The sequence below is a fragment of the Panthera pardus genome, unplaced genomic scaffold (genome assembly GCF_024362965.1).
Source record: "Panthera pardus isolate Hobbes unplaced genomic scaffold, ASM2436296v1 HiC_scaffold_12, whole genome shotgun sequence".
NCBI lineage: Eukaryota > Metazoa > Chordata > Mammalia > Carnivora > Felidae > Panthera > Panthera pardus.
The window spans coordinates 1,612,011-1,629,141 of NW_026526677.1; the positions used below are offsets into that span (position 1 = coordinate 1,612,011).

The 17,131-nt window shown below is 69.8% G+C and overlaps 2 protein-coding genes across 2 annotated transcripts; both read left to right on the forward strand.

The window, feature by feature from the left end:
• Positions 1-6,443: 6,443 nt before the first annotated feature.
• On the forward strand, positions 6,444-12,177 carry SYT8 (synaptotagmin 8). The gene is given in 11 exon segments (XM_019437049.2): positions 6,444-6,699; positions 6,926-7,024; positions 9,882-9,992; positions 10,096-10,274; positions 10,657-10,698; positions 10,700-10,756; positions 10,883-11,050; positions 11,127-11,294; positions 11,396-11,501; positions 11,599-11,732; positions 11,852-12,177. Coding segments are annotated over 9 exon segments (1,182 nt in total). The 5' UTR covers positions 6,444-6,699; positions 6,926-7,024; positions 9,882-9,898; the 3' UTR covers positions 12,086-12,177.
• Positions 12,178-14,897: 2,720 nt separating this feature from the next.
• TNNI2 (troponin I2, fast skeletal type) lies at positions 14,898-16,059 on the forward strand. Its single transcript, XM_053900190.1, has 6 exons — positions 14,898-14,903; positions 14,956-14,997; positions 15,093-15,221; positions 15,343-15,432; positions 15,548-15,724; positions 15,873-16,059. The coding sequence occupies exons 1-6, from the start codon at positions 14,898-14,900 to the stop codon at positions 15,966-15,968; spliced, it is 540 nt and encodes a 179-aa protein (XP_053756165.1). The 3' UTR covers positions 15,969-16,059.
• Positions 16,060-17,131: the final 1,072 nt, after the last annotated feature.

Below are 17,131 nucleotides of genomic sequence, written 5' to 3' on the forward strand. Positions count from 1 at the left end.
CCCGGGAGAACTGCTGGGCCGTGGACCACGGAGCTCCCGGACCGGCACCCACACGCCACCCCCCGAGCTGGCCTCGGGCATGTCTACCCTGGCTGGTCCTCCGGGCCTCATGTCTCCAAGACTTCTCTGACCTCAGGAGTCGGGCCGCAGGGAGTCAGACACGGGGTTGAGGGCGGAGGGGGGCCAGAGTGGGGAAGCAAGTGGAGGGGGCCGCAGCAGGTGGGGTCTGAGGTCAGCCCCTCGAGGCCGGTGCCCATTCTCTGAGGTCCCCGTCCTGGGACGCACGGCCTCCGCAGGAACCGGCCCCCGGTGGGGAAGGGGCTGCGCGGGTGGAACCCCGCCCCCGCCCCCAGCACCACCCCCACAGCAGACGTAGCCCTCCTGGGTGTGCACGGGTGCCCTGAGCCCCTGATCTGCCGTCGTGTGGGCCTGGTTCGGTGCCCCTGAGCCCCAGCTCTGGGAGTTGACAAGCTGCACTGGGGGGTGGGCCTGCTTGGGCCTGGGGAGTCCCTTTCCCCAAGGTCAGGGTGAGGGCCGGCGTGGCGGTCTCTTGCTCCTGGCTGGGTCCAGTTCAGGGGAGGGCAGAGAGGACAGAGAGGCCCGAGGGGCTGCTAGAGGCCGGGGGTGGGGCCGGGAGGCCAGCTTAGGAGCTAGAAGCGCCCCCCACCCCGGACCAGCGAAGGCTCCGGGCCTGTAGATGTGGCTCGGACATGTGGAGTTGGCCGCTGGCCACGTGAGACCCCACGTGCTGTGGAGGCAGCCCGGCCCGTGCCCGATCGCACCCCGGCGGGAGAGCCGTCTGCTCCCGGGCCAGGGCAGCACCTGCGGAGGTCCGTGTGTGACTGTCCAGCGGGCAGGAGCTGGTGGGCTTTGTGGGACCGGGACTCCATCCCCCCACCCCCAGAGCAGGCTCATGTGCCGGGACAGCGCGAGGGCAGGGAGACGAGCCTTCTGTGGGGATGCCGCGGCGCTGGCATGGCCCTCCCCAGGCGGCCCGCCCCTGCCCTGTCCCCTCTGGCCACCTCACCGCTGTCCTCTGCCACCTCCGGGCCCCACCTGCCCCCACCCCACCCCGCACCCCCCCCCAGGAGCCGCTCCTCTGTCTGTGAGCTGATGGCCTGGCCTGGCCTGCCCCAGGGCCTGGGTGCCGGGCGAGGTCCCTGTGTCTCCCTGTTTCCTTGCTCTTTCTCTGCCAACCATACAGCGACTCTATCCGTGGCCTTTGACGCCTCCATATCCAGGACTTCAGGTGGCCCTCTGGCTGGGGCGGGAAGGGGGGGTGCTGGGCAGAAGGCCTGAGGTCAGGAAATCAAACCCCATTTCGAGATGACCCAGCTTTCCCGTGTCCTGCCTCGAGCTCGTCTGGGGGCAGGAGGGGTCGCAGGGTGAAGGCCGGTTGGGCAGGCCTCTGGTCAGACCGGACCCCAGGACGGGGCTGCGATCCAGGAAGAGGGTCCCCGAACGGCGATTCCGTGGGGAGGGGCCCCAGGACGGGCCTCTGGGAGGGTCAGGCAGCGGCCTGTGCTGCAGGGGCCAGCGAGAGGCGTGTGCACGGAAGGGGGCGCCCAAACGCCTGCCAGGGCGGCTGGGCCCGGGCCGGGCGGCAGGCGGAGCCAGGCTGGGCGGGCAGGGAGGGTCGGGCGGGAGCCGGAGGTCAGGCCGCCTCCAGGAGCGGCCAGCGGACAGCAGGGGGAGCTTGGAACCTGACTGATCCGGCCCTGCCCCGGCCACCCTGCCACCTCGGCCCTGGCCCGACCTCCCAGGCAGGGCACGCTGAGGGGGCCTGCGTTATCCAGGGGCCCCCCGGCCGCCCTGGGGGTGACAGCTGGGAGGCTGGCAAAGGCCCAGGAGAGGGTACCTGCGGGGAGGGTCCCGGGCCGGCCAGCACTTCTGGCGGCCACCTGCAGACCGCCAGCTGCATGCCGCCAGGGAGGCCAGGGAGCCCCGGACACGCCTCACGGGCGCCCCAACCTGAGCGTCGGCCGGGGCTGCGCAGGGACCACGGCGGGGGTGGGGACCTGCGGGCGGCCCCGCCCGCTCCTGAGTCTGTTATGAGGCATCACAACCCTCGCCCGGGGTCTGCACCTGGTGGACTTTCTGCGGGTGTGTGGTCGCTACAGGCTCCGCGTGCCCACACGTTGTCCCCACCCGACACGTGTCCGGACCCCGAGAGGTGGCCAGGACCTGGCCACACACCCTCCCGGGGCCCCCCACCCTCGCTCGGGGCAGCAGGGCCCGAGGTCCCCCTGCCACCTCCCACGCCTGTTTGAGAGTGGTCTCCTGTGCATCTTGCCAGAGACCCGGGTCGGCCTGCCACACACCTGGGGGAGGCTAGGGGGCCGCAGTGGCGTGGGAGCAGGGCCGGTGGTCAGGCCTCGCGCGCTCCAAGGCAGCTTGGGAAGGGGCAGGCCCAGGGTCCAGGCGATTCCAGGGCCCCAGAGACTGAACGAGGCAGGCGAGGACAGCAAGGCGGGGACACTCCAACCTGGGTGGGGGGAGTACTGGGCCTGTGGGGTGCTGAGAGAGGGGACCCCACTGGGCAGGCCCACCCAGAGATACCCCGGAGAATACAAGCCAGGCTCCCTCCCACCCCGGGAACCCAGACCAGAACGTCTGGACAGACCCCCTCTGGCCCTCGCTGACACCCAGGGAGCCTGCGTGCCCCGGAACAGGCTTCCCGCACGTGGGAACCCTTGGGGGCACGTCTGGGTCCTGGCTCACCGGGGAACCCCTGGGAAGCTGGGACAGCTTTGTGACCCCCAGGAACCCCCCGGGCAAGACGGGTCACATGCACAACCCCCTCATACTCCTGACACAGGCAGGGAGACAATGGGGGGCAGAGCGAGGCCAGCCCCAAAAGGGGCCGATGGGGAGGGGGTGTGAGCAAAGGGCCCATCTTCCCGTGGGCCCCACGGCACCCAGGGGACAGGGGTCTGCGGCCCCCGGAGACGGTGTCCCCCGAGCAGCCTCCGCCCCTCCCCCTGGCCTGCGACCCCGGACGCTGCCCCAGGCCGAGGCGAACAAGTCCCTGCAGACCGGCTGCCCCCCGCCCCCTTCCCGGCGGGAAACGGCAGACGCGGTGGAGGGGTCTAGAACGTGTGCCCAGCCACTCCTGCTGGCAGCCTGTCCAGGACATGCGCCGTGTACGGAAGGCTTTGATCGCGTGCTCCCCAACCGCGGGGTCCCCGCTCTCCCCTCCGCACGGTCACTCCCCACCCCTGCCCCCGCTCGCCGCCCGGCCAGCGATGCCAGGGTTTGCATTGGCGTCCGGCCAAAGCCCGGAATGTGCCTGCTGGCTGCGGGACAGCTGTTCCTGGAACAGAGGCGACAAAGCACAGACTGTCTTTGAGACGTGGGCGGACGGGGTGCAGTCTGCCCAGAGCCACGCATGAATAGAGCACACAGGCTCTGGGACAAGATGAATGGGCTCACACAGGCCGGACACCCGTGAATGGGCCCCAGGCGTCCAAAGACGCGGTGGAACTTGGAACCGGCTGGCAGGGCCTCTGGGAGGAGTGGGGTGCCGCCGCTGAGAGCACACGCTGCTAACAGCCCTGGCGAAAGGGGACCGGAGCAAGAGCGCGTGGGGTGCGGGCCCTCGGGAGGGGGGTGCGAACCTGCAGTCAGCACACCCCGGTGAGCAAGCCCGCGTTCACCATCAGGGCGTCTCCAGGCTCCTGGATGTGTCTGTGCAGCGTCACGGGGTGCAGGTCCCAGACCCTCCGTGATGCGGGGTCACATCCCTCAGACGTTCCGGGCAGTGTGGGGGCTTCGGACCCCCAAGGGCGGGGCACTGAGCCCCCCGGCGTTTAGATGGCAGGGAGCAGCCCGTGTGGACCGCCCACCAGCCCAGCACAGAGACGCCGGGACAGGGCTGGACGGGCTCCCCCGGGCCAGACGCCCCTGACCGGGCACCAGACGTCCAGAGACACCTCGGGCCTGCGTGAGCGGCGGGCGCTGGGGGGCTAGGCCGCCCGAGATCCTGACGACTTCAGTCGTGCCGTGCGGGAGCCGGCTCGCCGATGCCCAGGGCTGGGGGTGGGCGGCCCAGGGGCCTGGAAACTGGGGGCACAGTACTTTCAGGTCACTGGCAGGTCACTGAGATGTTTGGGGGACTGGGGCACAGGCTGTGCGGACACTCAGAGTCTCAGAGCCGCGGGTCCCCGGGGCCCGAGCCTTCACGTGAACGGTGTGGCCACGCTAGGAAGAAGGGGGAATAGAGGGCCGGACCCTAATTCAGAGGAGGGTGGTGGAATCCGGAGATTCGGGGTGGTAGGACCCCGGCCCCCATCCGTTCAGGTGAACGAGGGAGGATCTCTCAGCCCTCAGGTGAGCTGACGGCAGGCCAGGCCAGTCGCCCAGAAGCCACGCAGAAGCGGGACCCAGACGGGGCCGTCAGACTCGCAGGCAGGAGCAGGAGGCCGCCACCTCCCGGGACCCGGCTCTCGAGAGCAGGTGCTACGGGCCTGGGGCCCGAGGCGCCCAGGTGAGGCACGAGGGGGGCTCCGGGTCCTTAGTTTTCCGGGCTGAGGGGTGTACCCCCTCGGGCTACAGAGAGGCCCAGAGGGCGGGCTGGTATAGGAGTCACCCCGAGGCCCCAGGGAACGGGGTACGGTCCGCGGAGCCTCCAGAGCAGAATCCACGAGTTTTCCGTGACCCGGCCACCAGGCTGTGGACGTGGGGTGGGCCGTTGGGCTCTCGGGCAGAGGAGGGTACGGAGCCCAGGCGCTCCGACCGACCGGGTTCCGGACCCACTCAGCTCATGGGGTACAGGACCTGTACACTGCAGTGAAACGGGGCTCAGAACCCAGACACTCAGAACGATGGGGTTCAGCTTCCACACGCTCTGTCATGGGGTTCAAGACCCCAGGCGTGACCCCATCATTCTGAGCTCGCGGGAGGCCTAGGACGGGTGTCCCAGACACCTGGGCGGGCCCAGCACACAGATGAATGGCGCACACGGCCACAGACGAGGGTGATACGCGCGGGTAGGGGTGGACCGGGCACGGGGCGTCCGAGCCACAGGAACGAGGCCACCGGGGGGGGCCTGGCCCAGCACTCAGGCCTACGGGAGACATGTCAGTGCGGGACTCAGGTGCCCACGGGGCCAACCGGTGAGCAGGAGAAGGGGGCCCACCGGACCTTGGCCGCCACGGTCCCAGGAGGGGCCCCCCAGGGCCCGGTCACGGAGAATCCCGGTTTTCGGACCTGGGAGCTGGATTACAAGCTGCGCTCGCAGTCAGCCGCGGAAGCGGGTGTCCCCTGAGCGTCGAGGTGAACGGGGAATATGCACCCAGACCGTCCACAGAGTGGGAATCACACCCCCCAGAAATCCGGGCAGCCCACAGACTCCCAGAGGAAGGGGGCAGAGGCGGCGTGGGTCACAGGGCTGGGGCAAGGTGAGCGCGCGGGGCCCGCGGGAACGGGGGGGCGGCGGCCGGGGTCAGCGCGGGGCAGGGTGCACGCGTGCTGTCCTGGCACGTCTCACGCTTCTGTGCCAGCAGCTCCCGGCCACCCCGAGCCAGCGTTCGCCCTGAGTTCCAACCTCAAACATTCCCCAGGCAACCTCAAAGGAAGCACCCCCGTCCAGGAGCCCCGCCAGGGTCTCCGTGCGGCTGTCGGCTGCCAAGCCGCCGTCTCGGGGGCCGCAGGGCTGGCCGGGGGCTGCCAGCTCTGTTTGGTTTTCCCCTTCCTGCCCTGGACGCTCAGACGCCCGTCTCGCCGTGGAGGCGCCCGTGTCCTGGGACAGGCACAAAGGCCCTACAGTGGGGCTGGGGGGGAGCCGCGCACGGGGCACATGTGCTCACGCCACACCAGGGCCCCGCGGCACGTGCGGCCGGCCTTGCTTCTTCCCCCCAGAGCACGGGCGCCTGCCTGCCCCCCAACGGCCTGCTCCCGTGGCCCCGTGGCCCCGAGGTGTCAGCCGCTTCTCCCAAATCCCCATCGCCGGGTAGGACCAGGAGAAAGCACCGAGCCCCTGGACGGGGAGGGGGGGGACGCGTTCCCAGAGCCGCGCGTGACCGGCAGGTCCACGCACGCACACGCAAGCCCGCCCCCCACCTGCAACGTCTCCCGAGCGACCTCGGAGCCGGGGGCCGAGCCTCCCGGAAGTCCGGCCTGACCAGTCCTGCCGGCGGCCCCCGTGCCACCGGCTCTCCTGTTAAGCATTAACCAGCTCTACGTCTGGCCGCGGGCAGGAGTGGGTTCAGAGAGTCACCCTGGCCTGGAAGGGTCACTCAGGGCCGGGCCCGGGGAGGGACCTGAGCTGGCCAGAGCAGAGAGGGCGCTGAGGTCACAGGCCCCGCTGGCCCTGTCAAAGCAGGAGCTGGGGGGTGGCGGCGGGGGTGGGGGGCTGGTCCAACAGAAACCCAGAGCTCTGGGGACAGGCCAGCCTCGCCAGGGGCACAGGCATGGATGGAGTGACGTCCAGAAGCCCAGGCGTCAGCAGGGCAAGGCAGACCCAGATAGTCGCCTGGTGACGGCTTGCCCACGTGACAGTGCGTCCGGGCCAGCCCTGCCCAGCACGAGCCGCGCGGTTCTGGCCGGGCTGTGGCCTTGTGCCTTTTCGGGCAGCACCAGAAAGCTGCACTCCTCCAGACCCAGACGTCCCTGGGGCTCAGGACACCCTCCTCGGGGTGCAGAACCTTCTCAGACCGGGTCCGGCCGTCCCTCCCTCCCGCTTCCCGGTGTTCAGCCCAGGTGGGCGGTCAACCCCCTTATTGCCAGGCCTCCGGAGGACCAGAAATGCCCCCGTGTCCCCTGGAGGGACCCCTGGAGGTGGCCCGGAGCCTGGACGCCTGGTACCTGGGTCTCAGGGGGGACCCTCCTCCCAAGGGAGTTCCCTGATTCCTGAGGGCCAGCAGTTCCGGCCTTGAGGTGGGGCTCCCCGAAGCCCTGCCTCTCACATCCCTCCCCCACCCAGCAGACTCTCTCATTCACTGGAGGCCCGGCCACGGCTCCTTGCGTGTGCTAGGTAGAGAGGAGGCCTGGAGGCCAGGCCGGCCGCAGGAAGTTCAGGCAGCAGGTGAGAATTTTCTACACCGGGGCGGGGGAGGGAGTGGTGACTGTCACCCCGACAACATCTGGGGGAGCCCTGCTCTTCCCGAGGGGGAGACTTGCTCCCTCCCACAGTACAAACAATGCCAGCTGGGCTGTTGATGGGGGGCAGCGGTTGGCTTGACTTCCGTGGGTGCCCGGCCCCAGGCTGACGTGGATCCCTCCACCTGGCGGAGTCGGGGCTCCCGAGTGGGAGAGGCAGGGTGGACCCAGCACAAACGGCCTGGCAGGTCAGGTGGTCGGAGGGTGGGGAGTCACGGGGAGGGCTTCCTGGAGGAGGTGGGGCTCACACAGGCCTTGAAGGGCGAGTAGGGTGGGGTGGCATGGAAGGAACATCGAGCGTCAGCACAGAGCAGTGGGAACCAAGCTGGGTCCGTGCACACAGGTGGCCACGAGGCCGTCCTGCTCCACAAGGAGCCTTGAGGCCGGATCCGCACAGCGGCGGGAGGGTGTGTCCCACAGCGGGTGGCGGGGACAGGGACTCCACTTAGGAAGGATGCCCAGCCCCCTTCCTGGGGAAAAAGAGCCTTAGCACTAGAGGGGCTTTTCCCCGCCGGGTCACAGAAGAGGGAGCAGGGGTGGAACCCTGGAGGGACCTCCGGCCTCCTGGGCTGTAGGCCGGAAGGCCCCTCCCGGAGGTGGCTCCAGGCCTGGAGGGCGGCGGGGGGCGCTGGGGTAGGAGAGCCGGACAGCCCTCCATGGCCCCCAAGAGTCGCCCTTGGGTATCTGCCCCCCCCCCCCACCCCCGGGGTTCCCGGGCACTTTCCCAGAAGCCGGACCTGCTGGCTGGGTCCAGCGGAGCGGCCGGCGCCACCTGGTGGCGGCGCGCCTGCCTGAACCTGCACCACCATGGGGGCCTGGCGGTCCTGAGGGACCCTGTGCCTCTCCCAGGCCTTGGGGTCCTGCAGCCCTTGTGGCCAGCCTGCCCAGGGTCCTGGGACCCTCTAGGGCCAGCTTCCAGGCATCTCCTGCGGTCCTGGGGTCAACCTTCCCCAGGCCGGCCCAGGAATCCTGCCAGGCGAGCAGTACTCGTGCGTCCGTGCCCGGCCCCGCCCCCGCCCCCGTGCAGGGGCCGTGGGAGGGGCACACGCACACACCTACACCCGCAGGTGTGCGCACACCCACAGGCGTGTGCGCACACACAGGCACGCACGCACCGGGATTCTCCAGCCGACAACCTATCTGGAATTCTCCACCATGAAAACCTCCAGTGGAGCTGTTCCAATCCCAGAACACACACAGGCCCTGGCGTTTCCGGAAGGTTGGCTCCCGGGGAGCTGGGGGCTCCGACCCCCCGGAAGCCCTCAGGCCATCGAGCAGACCTGGGAGTGTCCTTCAGGGGACATGGGGCCCGGAGACCTGTGAGCTTCCACGGCAGGGGCTCACCCGAGGGGCCCCCGGCCACACCCGTCTCCATACTTGGTGGGGCCCGTGCAGAAAACTTGCAGCCCTTGTTCAAAATGGTTACAATTTCCAGAGCGCGAGGGCGGGCGTTGGACCAGGCCCGGGGCCCTTCCCTCTGCGTGCGGGACCTGCCTCCACGTCCCTTCTCGGTGCTGTGGCTCCACGGGCCTGGGCCTCTGCTCCTGTCCCTTCGTCTACTGGTCTGTGAGAGGCCTCGTGGGGACAGCATGCACACAGCCCCTGCAGGGGTGACAGAGCCGGGCCTGGGGGCCGGGCCACCTGGGGTCTGGGCGCTTCCCCGCCTCTTTAAGCAGAGGCTCCATCCACAGCACACGGAAGGGCTGGGGTGGTTCTGGGAGTGAGGCCTGGGCGCCGTGCAGGAGCGAGGGGATCCAGGCCGGGTGCCTGGTGATTCCTGGAGGGGGTGGCCCGGCCTGGCCTTTGTGGACAAACAGGAGGAGCCCCTGGTGGCCAGAACCGTGACTTTGGCCACCAGTGCTCCCCGGGGGGGGGGGGGGGGAGGGAGGAGGAGGAGCTGAGCCAGAGAGAGACTTCCGCGGGTCTGGGGTCCCAGGATGGCCCGTCGTGGCACCGGCCCCCAGCTCAGAGCCCCACGTCCCTGACGTGGGTGTGCTCCCACCCCAGGCCCCTGGCAGGGAGGCTACACCAGGCCCACTCCCCTCCCACCAGCAAGAAGGGTGGCAGGTCGGCAGGTGGGCAGGTCCGGGCAGCGGCTGCTGAGTCAGTTTGCAAGGAATGTTCTGGCCTCTCCCAGCTTCACCCTGTCCCTGCCTGCCCCCACCTCACCCTTCTCCCCAGGCGTGGCTGGCGTGGCGCCCAGGCCAGGAACGCATCTCCAGCCCGGGCTTGCTCGGACCAGCTCCCCCCAGCAGTCGACCCCCACCGCTCCCCCTGCTTGCCCCCATGACCTCAACAGAGCCCCGGTCCCTCAGAGCCCCCACCCCCACGCTCCCAGGTTACTTCCCGGGCCAGAGGCCCCCCCCCCCGCCGCCCCGCAAGCGTGAACAGGCTCCACCTGTGTGACGGAGAACCATGGCAGGCCTGAGGTCAGGGCGGGGGTGAACCGGGACCCCAGCGACAGCCCCCAGGCAGATCCCAGGGCCCAGGGGAGAGAGGCCTGGAGGGAGGGGGCTCTGCAATGAGGAAGGCCTGGCCTGCTGGGCTGGGGGCTGGGGGCTGGGGAGGCGGCCAGGAGGCTGGGCCTGTGTCTGCTGAGCCGGCCGTCTGGCCGGGGCCTTCCTCCCTTGGCTCTACTCACAGCCCTTGCCCCCAGCCACCCCAGGCTGCCTCCTTGCCCAGGCAAACCCTGGGCTGATGCTGCTGGGCAGATGGGGCAGTGGGGCTGGGGGCCGCGGGGCCGTCCCCGGGCGTGACCCGGCCACCCGGGCGCTCTGCTCCAGGCCAGCAGGAAGGGGAGATGGGGCGCCCCCCAGACGCCCACAGCACCCTGGCCCCGGCGGGCACCACAACTGTACCCGGGCTCATTCCGGACCTCATCGCCAGGCTCCCCTGTGAGCTGCGGGATGCCCAGCAGGGGTGTGGGGATGGCGGGCCCGGTGGGGGCAGCTGCTGTCCACGGATGCACCTCAGGCCCCTTTCTGTGCCCTCCCCCAGGGCCCAGCTGGGCGCTCACGGCCATCGCTGTGGCTGCCGGCGTCCTCGCCGTGTCCTGCCTCCTCTGTGTCGCCTGTTGCTGCTGCTGCCATCTCCGCAGACAGGGCTGCAGGAAGAAGCCCAGGGGCCAGGAGGCTGTGGGCCTGGGCGGCCCTCAGGGCACCACCAGCATCCACCTGGTGAGGAGCACCAGCTGCGGGCTGCTCAGTCCCAGAGGGCAGCTCGAGGCCCAGGCAGGGAGGACCCTCCCGGCCGGGGGAAGTGATGAGCAGAGGCGAGAGGAAGGCAGTGTAGGAGGAGGAGGCCCCGAGCGCCAGCCCCAGGGGTCGGGCCATGGGGAGCCACGGAAGGTCCTTGAGGAGGGCAGTGCTGCAAGAACGGATGTGGGGGAGGCACATCAGTTAAGGCCTGTGCCACAGAACTGAGGATATGAGCCCTTCTGTGGCCTGGTCTGGAGGTAGGTGCTTGGACCGCAGACCTGGGGCTGGGGCCCGGGAGGCCCAGGGCTGCCACGGGGGCCCGGTCCCAGCAGCCCCCGCCTCCTGTCCCCACCCGCCCCAGGTGCAACCGGACGTGGAGAGCTCGGAGTCTGCCCCCGGGGGCCCCCCAGCACTGGGGACGCCTGCTGCTCTCCCTGGGGTATGACTTTGGAAGCCAGGAGGTGAGGGGCCGCCTTTGCAGGCCCAGAGGGTCCGCGGGGCGTGTGCAGGGGAGACGGGTGCCGGGCGGGCGCTGGGCGCGGGGCCGCCCGGGGACGGCCCCCGGCTGAGCAGCCCCTGGCTCCCAGATCCAGGTGGGCCTCAAGCAGGCCGCAGACCTGAGGGCCGGGGGCCAGGGCGGCACGGCAGACCCCTACGCCCGCGTCAGCCTCTCCACGGGGGCGGGGCACACGCACGAGACCAGGGTGCATCGTGGCACGCTGTGCCCCACGTTCCACGAGACCTGCTGCTTCCACGTGCGTCTGGGCTGGGGGGGGGGGTGCGGGGGGCCGGGGCCGGGGTGAGGGGACCCGCTCACACGCTCTCCTGCAGGTGCCGCAGCGCGAGCTGGCTCGGACCGCCCTGCGGGTGCAGGTGCTGAGCTTCAGGCGGTTCTCTGCCCACAAGCCGCTGGCTGAGCTCAGCCTGCCGCTGGGCACCGTGGACCCGCAGCACGTCCTAGAGCAGTGGTACCAGCTGGGCCCGCCGGGCACCACCGAGGTGAGCCCAGGGACGGCCGGACTCCGGCCTGGCCCTGCCCGGGGTGCCCCGGGGGTCGGGGGGCGGTGGAGACCGAGGCCCCCCCATCTCGCTGCCCGCAGCCCGAGCCCTCCGGTGAGCTGTGCCTCTCGCTCCGGTATGTGCCCGGCTCGGGCCGGCTGACCGTCGTCGTGCTGGAGGCCCGAGGCCTGAGCCCGGGACTGGCAGGTGAGAGCCCTCCCTGCCCCTTCCACATGGAGAGAGAGGGAGCCCTGTGCTTGGCCCTGGGACCTGGGATGCCTTCTGACCCCTTCTGCCTGCCCAGACCCCTACGTGAAGGTCCAGCTCATGCTGAACCAGAGGAAGTGGAGGAAGAGAAAGACCTCGACTCGGAAGGGCACGGCCGCCCCCTACTTCAACGAGGCCTTCACCTTCCTCGTGCCTTTCAGCCAGGTCCAGGTGGGCTGCCTGGAGAAAGGGGTGGGAGGGGCGGGGCGGGGCGGGGCGGGCCCACTCTTGGGGCCAAGCTGACCCCTGTCTTTCTCTCCCTCCCTGCCCTTCTGCCCGCCTCTGCCCAGAGCGTGGATCTGGTGCTGGCCGTCTGGGCCCGGGGCCCGCAGTTCCGGGCCGAGCCCGTGGGCAAGGTGCTGCTGGGCGTGCGGGCCTCGGGTCAGGCCCTGCAGCACTGGGCCGACATGCTGGCCCACGCCCGGCGGCCTGTTGCCCAGTGGCACCGCCTGCGGCCCGCCGGGGAGGTGGACGGCGCCCTGGCCCTGAAGCCCCGCCTGCACCTGCCCTTGCCTGGCTCCTGAAAGCGCCCTCGGGCCTCGGCCTCCCAGGCTGCGGTGTGGGCGCCTGTCCAAGCCGCCCCACGGGACCACTAATAAACGCCTCCTCCCGTTGCCGTGCTGTGTCTTTCCTGAGCCTCGGGGACACGGTCGGGGCAGGGGTTCCGCCGTCACCGCTGTGGGGAAAGGACCCGAGGCCTCGGGGGGTGAAGGGGTCCCCTCCAGGCCCCACGGGGACGGTGTGAAGAGGTAGGGAGCCCTCTCTGTCCGTGGGGCTGCAGGGACAGTGTGCTGGGAGGTAGGCTGGAGCCGGCCCCGTGGGGACAGTGTGGGTGATGAGGAGGCATTTGGGGGGTGGTGATGGTGGAGGGAAAGGAAAGGACTCCAACCTGGGGGGGGCCCGCTTCGCACCCCCCCCCCCCCCCCGCCACCGCACAGGGCCCCAAACCTTCCAAAGGCCGCTGTAGGGCCACCTCTTCCAGACGGCAGGGGGCAGTAGACACCTTCGGAAGCCTCCTCCGGCCTTCGGGGGCTCAGCCCCGGCCAGGAGTGCAGCAATAACCCCCACACATCTGGATGGCTTTAGCTCCCCTGACCCTCCCTGTGGCCCGTGAGGCCGGCAGGCCTGGGGCCACGCACCCCCAGCTCAGAGGATGCCAAGTCATGCTCCTCCGGATGTCTCTGCTGGGTGGGGGGCCCGGGCAGTGTGTGTGTGGGGGGGAGGGGGCTCAGTCCCGGGCAGCCGGGCGGGCCCCAGGCCCCCTCAGGTCAGGGAGAGGTTCCCAGGCGGTGGTGTCACCATCCTCGGGTTGAAGGACGCGTTCGAATGAGCCAGGAACCACCCCAGGGCAGGGTGTTTCCGGCCGGCTGCACGTCCAGGCGCCCTCCCTTCTTCTCCCAGGAGGGAGGGTGGGATCCCACCTAGGGGAGGGCAGCCCCCACCCAGAGGGCCCTGGCCACTGCCGCAAGGCCGTGTTTGGGGGTCTGGGCCTTGGGGAAAGGAAGGGATGTGGCCAGCTCGTGCCTGAGATGCCCGGCCCGGCTGGGAGGCAGCAGTGAGATGCAGGGCACTGCTCCCTCCAGGAAGCCTGCCCGCCCAGGGGAAACTGTGGGGAAACCGCAGTGTGGACCCTGACTTAGGACCAGAGTGACCCCTCAGCTGATCTCGAGCCGTGTGCCCCGAGGTGGCCCGGCGAGGCCAAGTACATCTGACCACAGGCTCCTTGCAAGAACAAGGGAGGCTTCTCGAACTCGTCACTGAGCTCTAAATAGAGCAACCCAACCTCGGTGTACACCCCCCCCGGCCCCCCCACCACCGCCAAGACTTCTTGGACTGGATGACAGCACGCGGCTGGGCCGGGCCAGGCGGCCTGGGCAGGTGGGGAGGCCCCTGTGCCCCCATTGGTCTGAGGAGGGCTCCATGCCCTTTCTGAGCAGGGGCCCAGCCTGGGGGAGGCCATTTATACCCCTCCCCCTGGGCCCACCAGCCCAACTTGCCGCTGCGGCCTGACCTCGCTCCTCACGCTGCTGCTCAGACACTAGGTGAGGCCAGCCCGGCCGGCAGAGGCCAGGACAGGCGCTTCTGGAGCTTGTTTGCAGGATGAGCTCCCTGGGTGGGGGGCTGGGGGCTGGGGGCCACCTCCAGCAGCCCTCTCTCGGGGGCTTGCATGGTGTGGGGCGTGAGCCGGAGATGCGTCGGGGGACGGCCTGGGGCGGCAGGGGTCGAGGACGGCCCCCCCCCCCCCCCCGATCAGCAGGCCTCACTCTTGGGTGGGACACCAGGAGGAGATCTGACGGGTCGGGGGACCCCAGGCCAAAGCGGGGAGTGGTTTCTCACATGCACTTGGGCCCAAAGCCGAAGGAGCAGAGCTAAAATTAGCTGGATGGCTCTGGTGGCCACCTGCGCTGGCCCGTCCCACCCCTCCCTCAGGGACAGCTGTGGCCACTCCGGGCCCTGCCTGGGACATTCTGGGAACACTTTCTCCTCTTCTCACCCTGGCAATTCCAAGACAGAGCCTCAAGGAGGTCGGAGTGGGGGCAGGGCAACAGGCAGGCTTGGTGCAAGGCCTGCCCCCACCCCCACCCCCACCCCCAACCTGGGCAGCCGGTGTCCACGGCAGGACAGGAGCCACCGCCCTCACACCTCGGCCTTTTCTCTCCCACAGGCTCTAAGCCCAGGACTTCAGGATGGGGGAGTAAGTTCCATCCAAGCCCAGGGCCCCTGCCACCCCTGCCCTCCCCCACCCCGGGGTTGGGGGGTCTCCACAGCGCCCCAGCCCCCGCCCTGGCCCCGTCCCACTCCCACCTGCCCCCACGCTGCCTCATCCACGCCCTGACCTCTGTCTTCTCTCCCCCCATCCCACCTGCACTCTCGGGACAGTGAGGAGGTGAGTACCTACTTGGGGGGGGGGCATGAGACACAGAGGGGATGGGACCCCCTACTTGGGATAGGTCAAAGGTCAAAGCTCGAGGGAAGCTGCCCAGCCCTCCCCCCACGAACGAGCCCCACCCAGCCACCAGGACAGGGGCGAAAACAGGAAGTGGCTGCCAATGCCTCGTGGGGCAGGGGAAGTGAGGCTGTGGCCAGGTCACCAGAATCGCTTCTTATTCCCGATTGCCACCCCCCCGACCCCCCCCCCCCCCCACCACAGCCTTGGCTCTGTAGGGATGCCCTGCACCTCCCACTTCTCCCCTCCCCTTAACCTTTGAACCCCACCTGCCACCTGGGTACAGGTGTCCTGGGCCCAGCCCCCCCACCGGGGCCTCCGGAACCCCGGTGTCCAGCTGCCTCCTAGACAGGGCCCACCGGCCTGGGGCGGGCTGAGCGGGAGGGGATATGGCGGTGCTGGGGACTGGGCTGGCCCTGACTCTGCCCCCTCCCCCTTGCCCCACAGAAACGCAACAGGGCCATCACGGCCCGGAGACAGCACCTGAAGGTAGGCGCTGGCCCCGAGAGGGCCGTCCCGGGGTCTGCGCGGGGCGTGGCCCCCACAGCCCCTCACTGGCCTGCCCCCCACCCCGCCCCCTGCAGAGTGTGATGCTCCAGATCGCGGCCACCGAGCTGGAGAAGGAGGAGAGTCGCCGTGAGACTGAGAAGCAGAACTACCTGTCTGAGCACTGCCCCCCACTGCACGTCCCCGGCTCCATGTCTGAAGTGCAGGTACCCTCCCCTGGCGGCGCCCCGGCCTGCTGCCTCGGTCTCCCCACCGGTCAAGAGAGGGGGCAGGGCAGGTGGAGGTCGGGTGGGCAGCGGCCCGCCCACCCGCTGCCCCCACCCCCAGGAGCTCTGCAAGCAGCTGCACGCCAAGATCGACGCGGCCGAGGAGGAGAAGTATGACATGGAAATAAGGGTCCAGAAGAGCAGCAAGGAGGTGAGCGGCCGGTGGGGGGGGGGGGGGGCCGGGACAGGGCGAGGGGCGCCCTGGCCGGGAGGGGGCGGGGGGCCTGGCCAGCGCGGGCTCCCACCCAGCCCTTCCCCGCCGGCAGCTGGAGGACATGAACCAGAAGCTGTTCGACCTGAGAGGCAAGTTCAAGAGGCCCCCGCTGAGACGGGTGCGCATGTCGGCTGACGCCATGCTCAAGGCGCTGCTGGGCTCCAAGCACAAGGTGTGCATGGACCTTCGGGCCAACCTGAAGCAGGTCAAGAAGGAGGACACCGAGAAGGTACGCTGCGGCCCGGCCCCAGGCTCCCGGGGTGTCTGCGGGGGGGCTCGACCGCGCTGCCCGCCTCGGGGGCGGGGGGGGGGGGCGACAGGGAGGCTAAGGGGTGACCCGCAGCCTCCTCCTGAGCCCTGTCCTGGCCCGTCCCCAGGAGCGGGACCTGCGCGACGTGGGCGACTGGCGGAAGAACATCGAGGAGAAGTCTGGCATGGAGGGCAGGAAGAAGATGTTCGAGTCCGAGTCCTAGGCCGCCCGTGCCCCACCAGGGCCCGGAGCTCCCGGCGCAGTGAGGGAGGATGGGGCTCGTCTAAGTGCTCAATAAAGGATTCCAATCCCCATGGCTGGTCTGGTCTGGTCCTGCGCAGCCTCACTGCCCACCGACTGCCTCGGGCGCCCAGCGGACTGTTGTGTGCGGGGGGTGCTGGCCCAGGGTGGGTTGGTGTGGTCAGTGGTGAGCGGTCTGTCCCCGCTGTTTCCCAAGACCTGCCCTGGACTCGCCCGCCCCGGGAGGGCTTGGGGGCAGATGGCCTGGGCCGCGTCGGAGCCACGGTGGCGGAGAAGAGGTCATTTGTCCGTGTGCATGGCATCATCAGGGGGCCTGCCAGGCCCAGAGACCCTCTGTGTGGCGTGATTCCATGCGACATGGGTGGCCCCCCATCCCTCCCACGGGGGGCTCGTGGGCACAGTCCCGGCTCAGACAGCCCTCCCGGGGTGGCTCATGCCCATCCAGCAGGGACGCACCGGGGCTGGGGTCCACGCTCCCGCCTGGGGGCTGATGGCAGGCCCACCTGGCCCCACGGCAGGCCTGGCGACAGGGCTCACGCTGCGTCTGCGCCCCCCCCCCCCCCCCCCCCCCCCGCCAAGGCCTTGGCCCACCTCACAACGTCAAAGGAGGCCATCCCTGACAGGCCCTGAAGAGGACGGTCACGGCAAGGCCACGACTGTCCCACCTCCTCTGTGGGGAGTGACACGGTGACCCGCCAAGGTCTGAACACCCGAATATTTGGAGGGGTACCCAGGAGAGATGCCCGGGGAGGCCAGGCCACCCACCCTGCCCTTGGGGGAGCTCCCCGAAGGCCCTCCCAGCTCGGACACCCGTGCACGGCCCCCAGCTCCAGCTCTGGCAGGATGTTGGGGGCCAAGGCACTCCCCACGCAGAGCTGAGAGTGGGCAAGGCAGGCAGTGAATTCAACGAACAGTTTCGGTGGCCGGATAGAGTGATAGGGGCAGCACCCCACCGCAGACCCGACAGAGTGACCTGGGCAGGTCCAGGGGCCCTGCCTACCAGGAGGGTCCTCGGGAGGCAGGGACACCTGGCTCCCCCGAGACTCAACATCCTGGTTTGGGAAGACTCACCATGTGGAGAAATGATGGGGTTTTTGGGTTTTTTTTAGTCAAGGAAATGTCAAA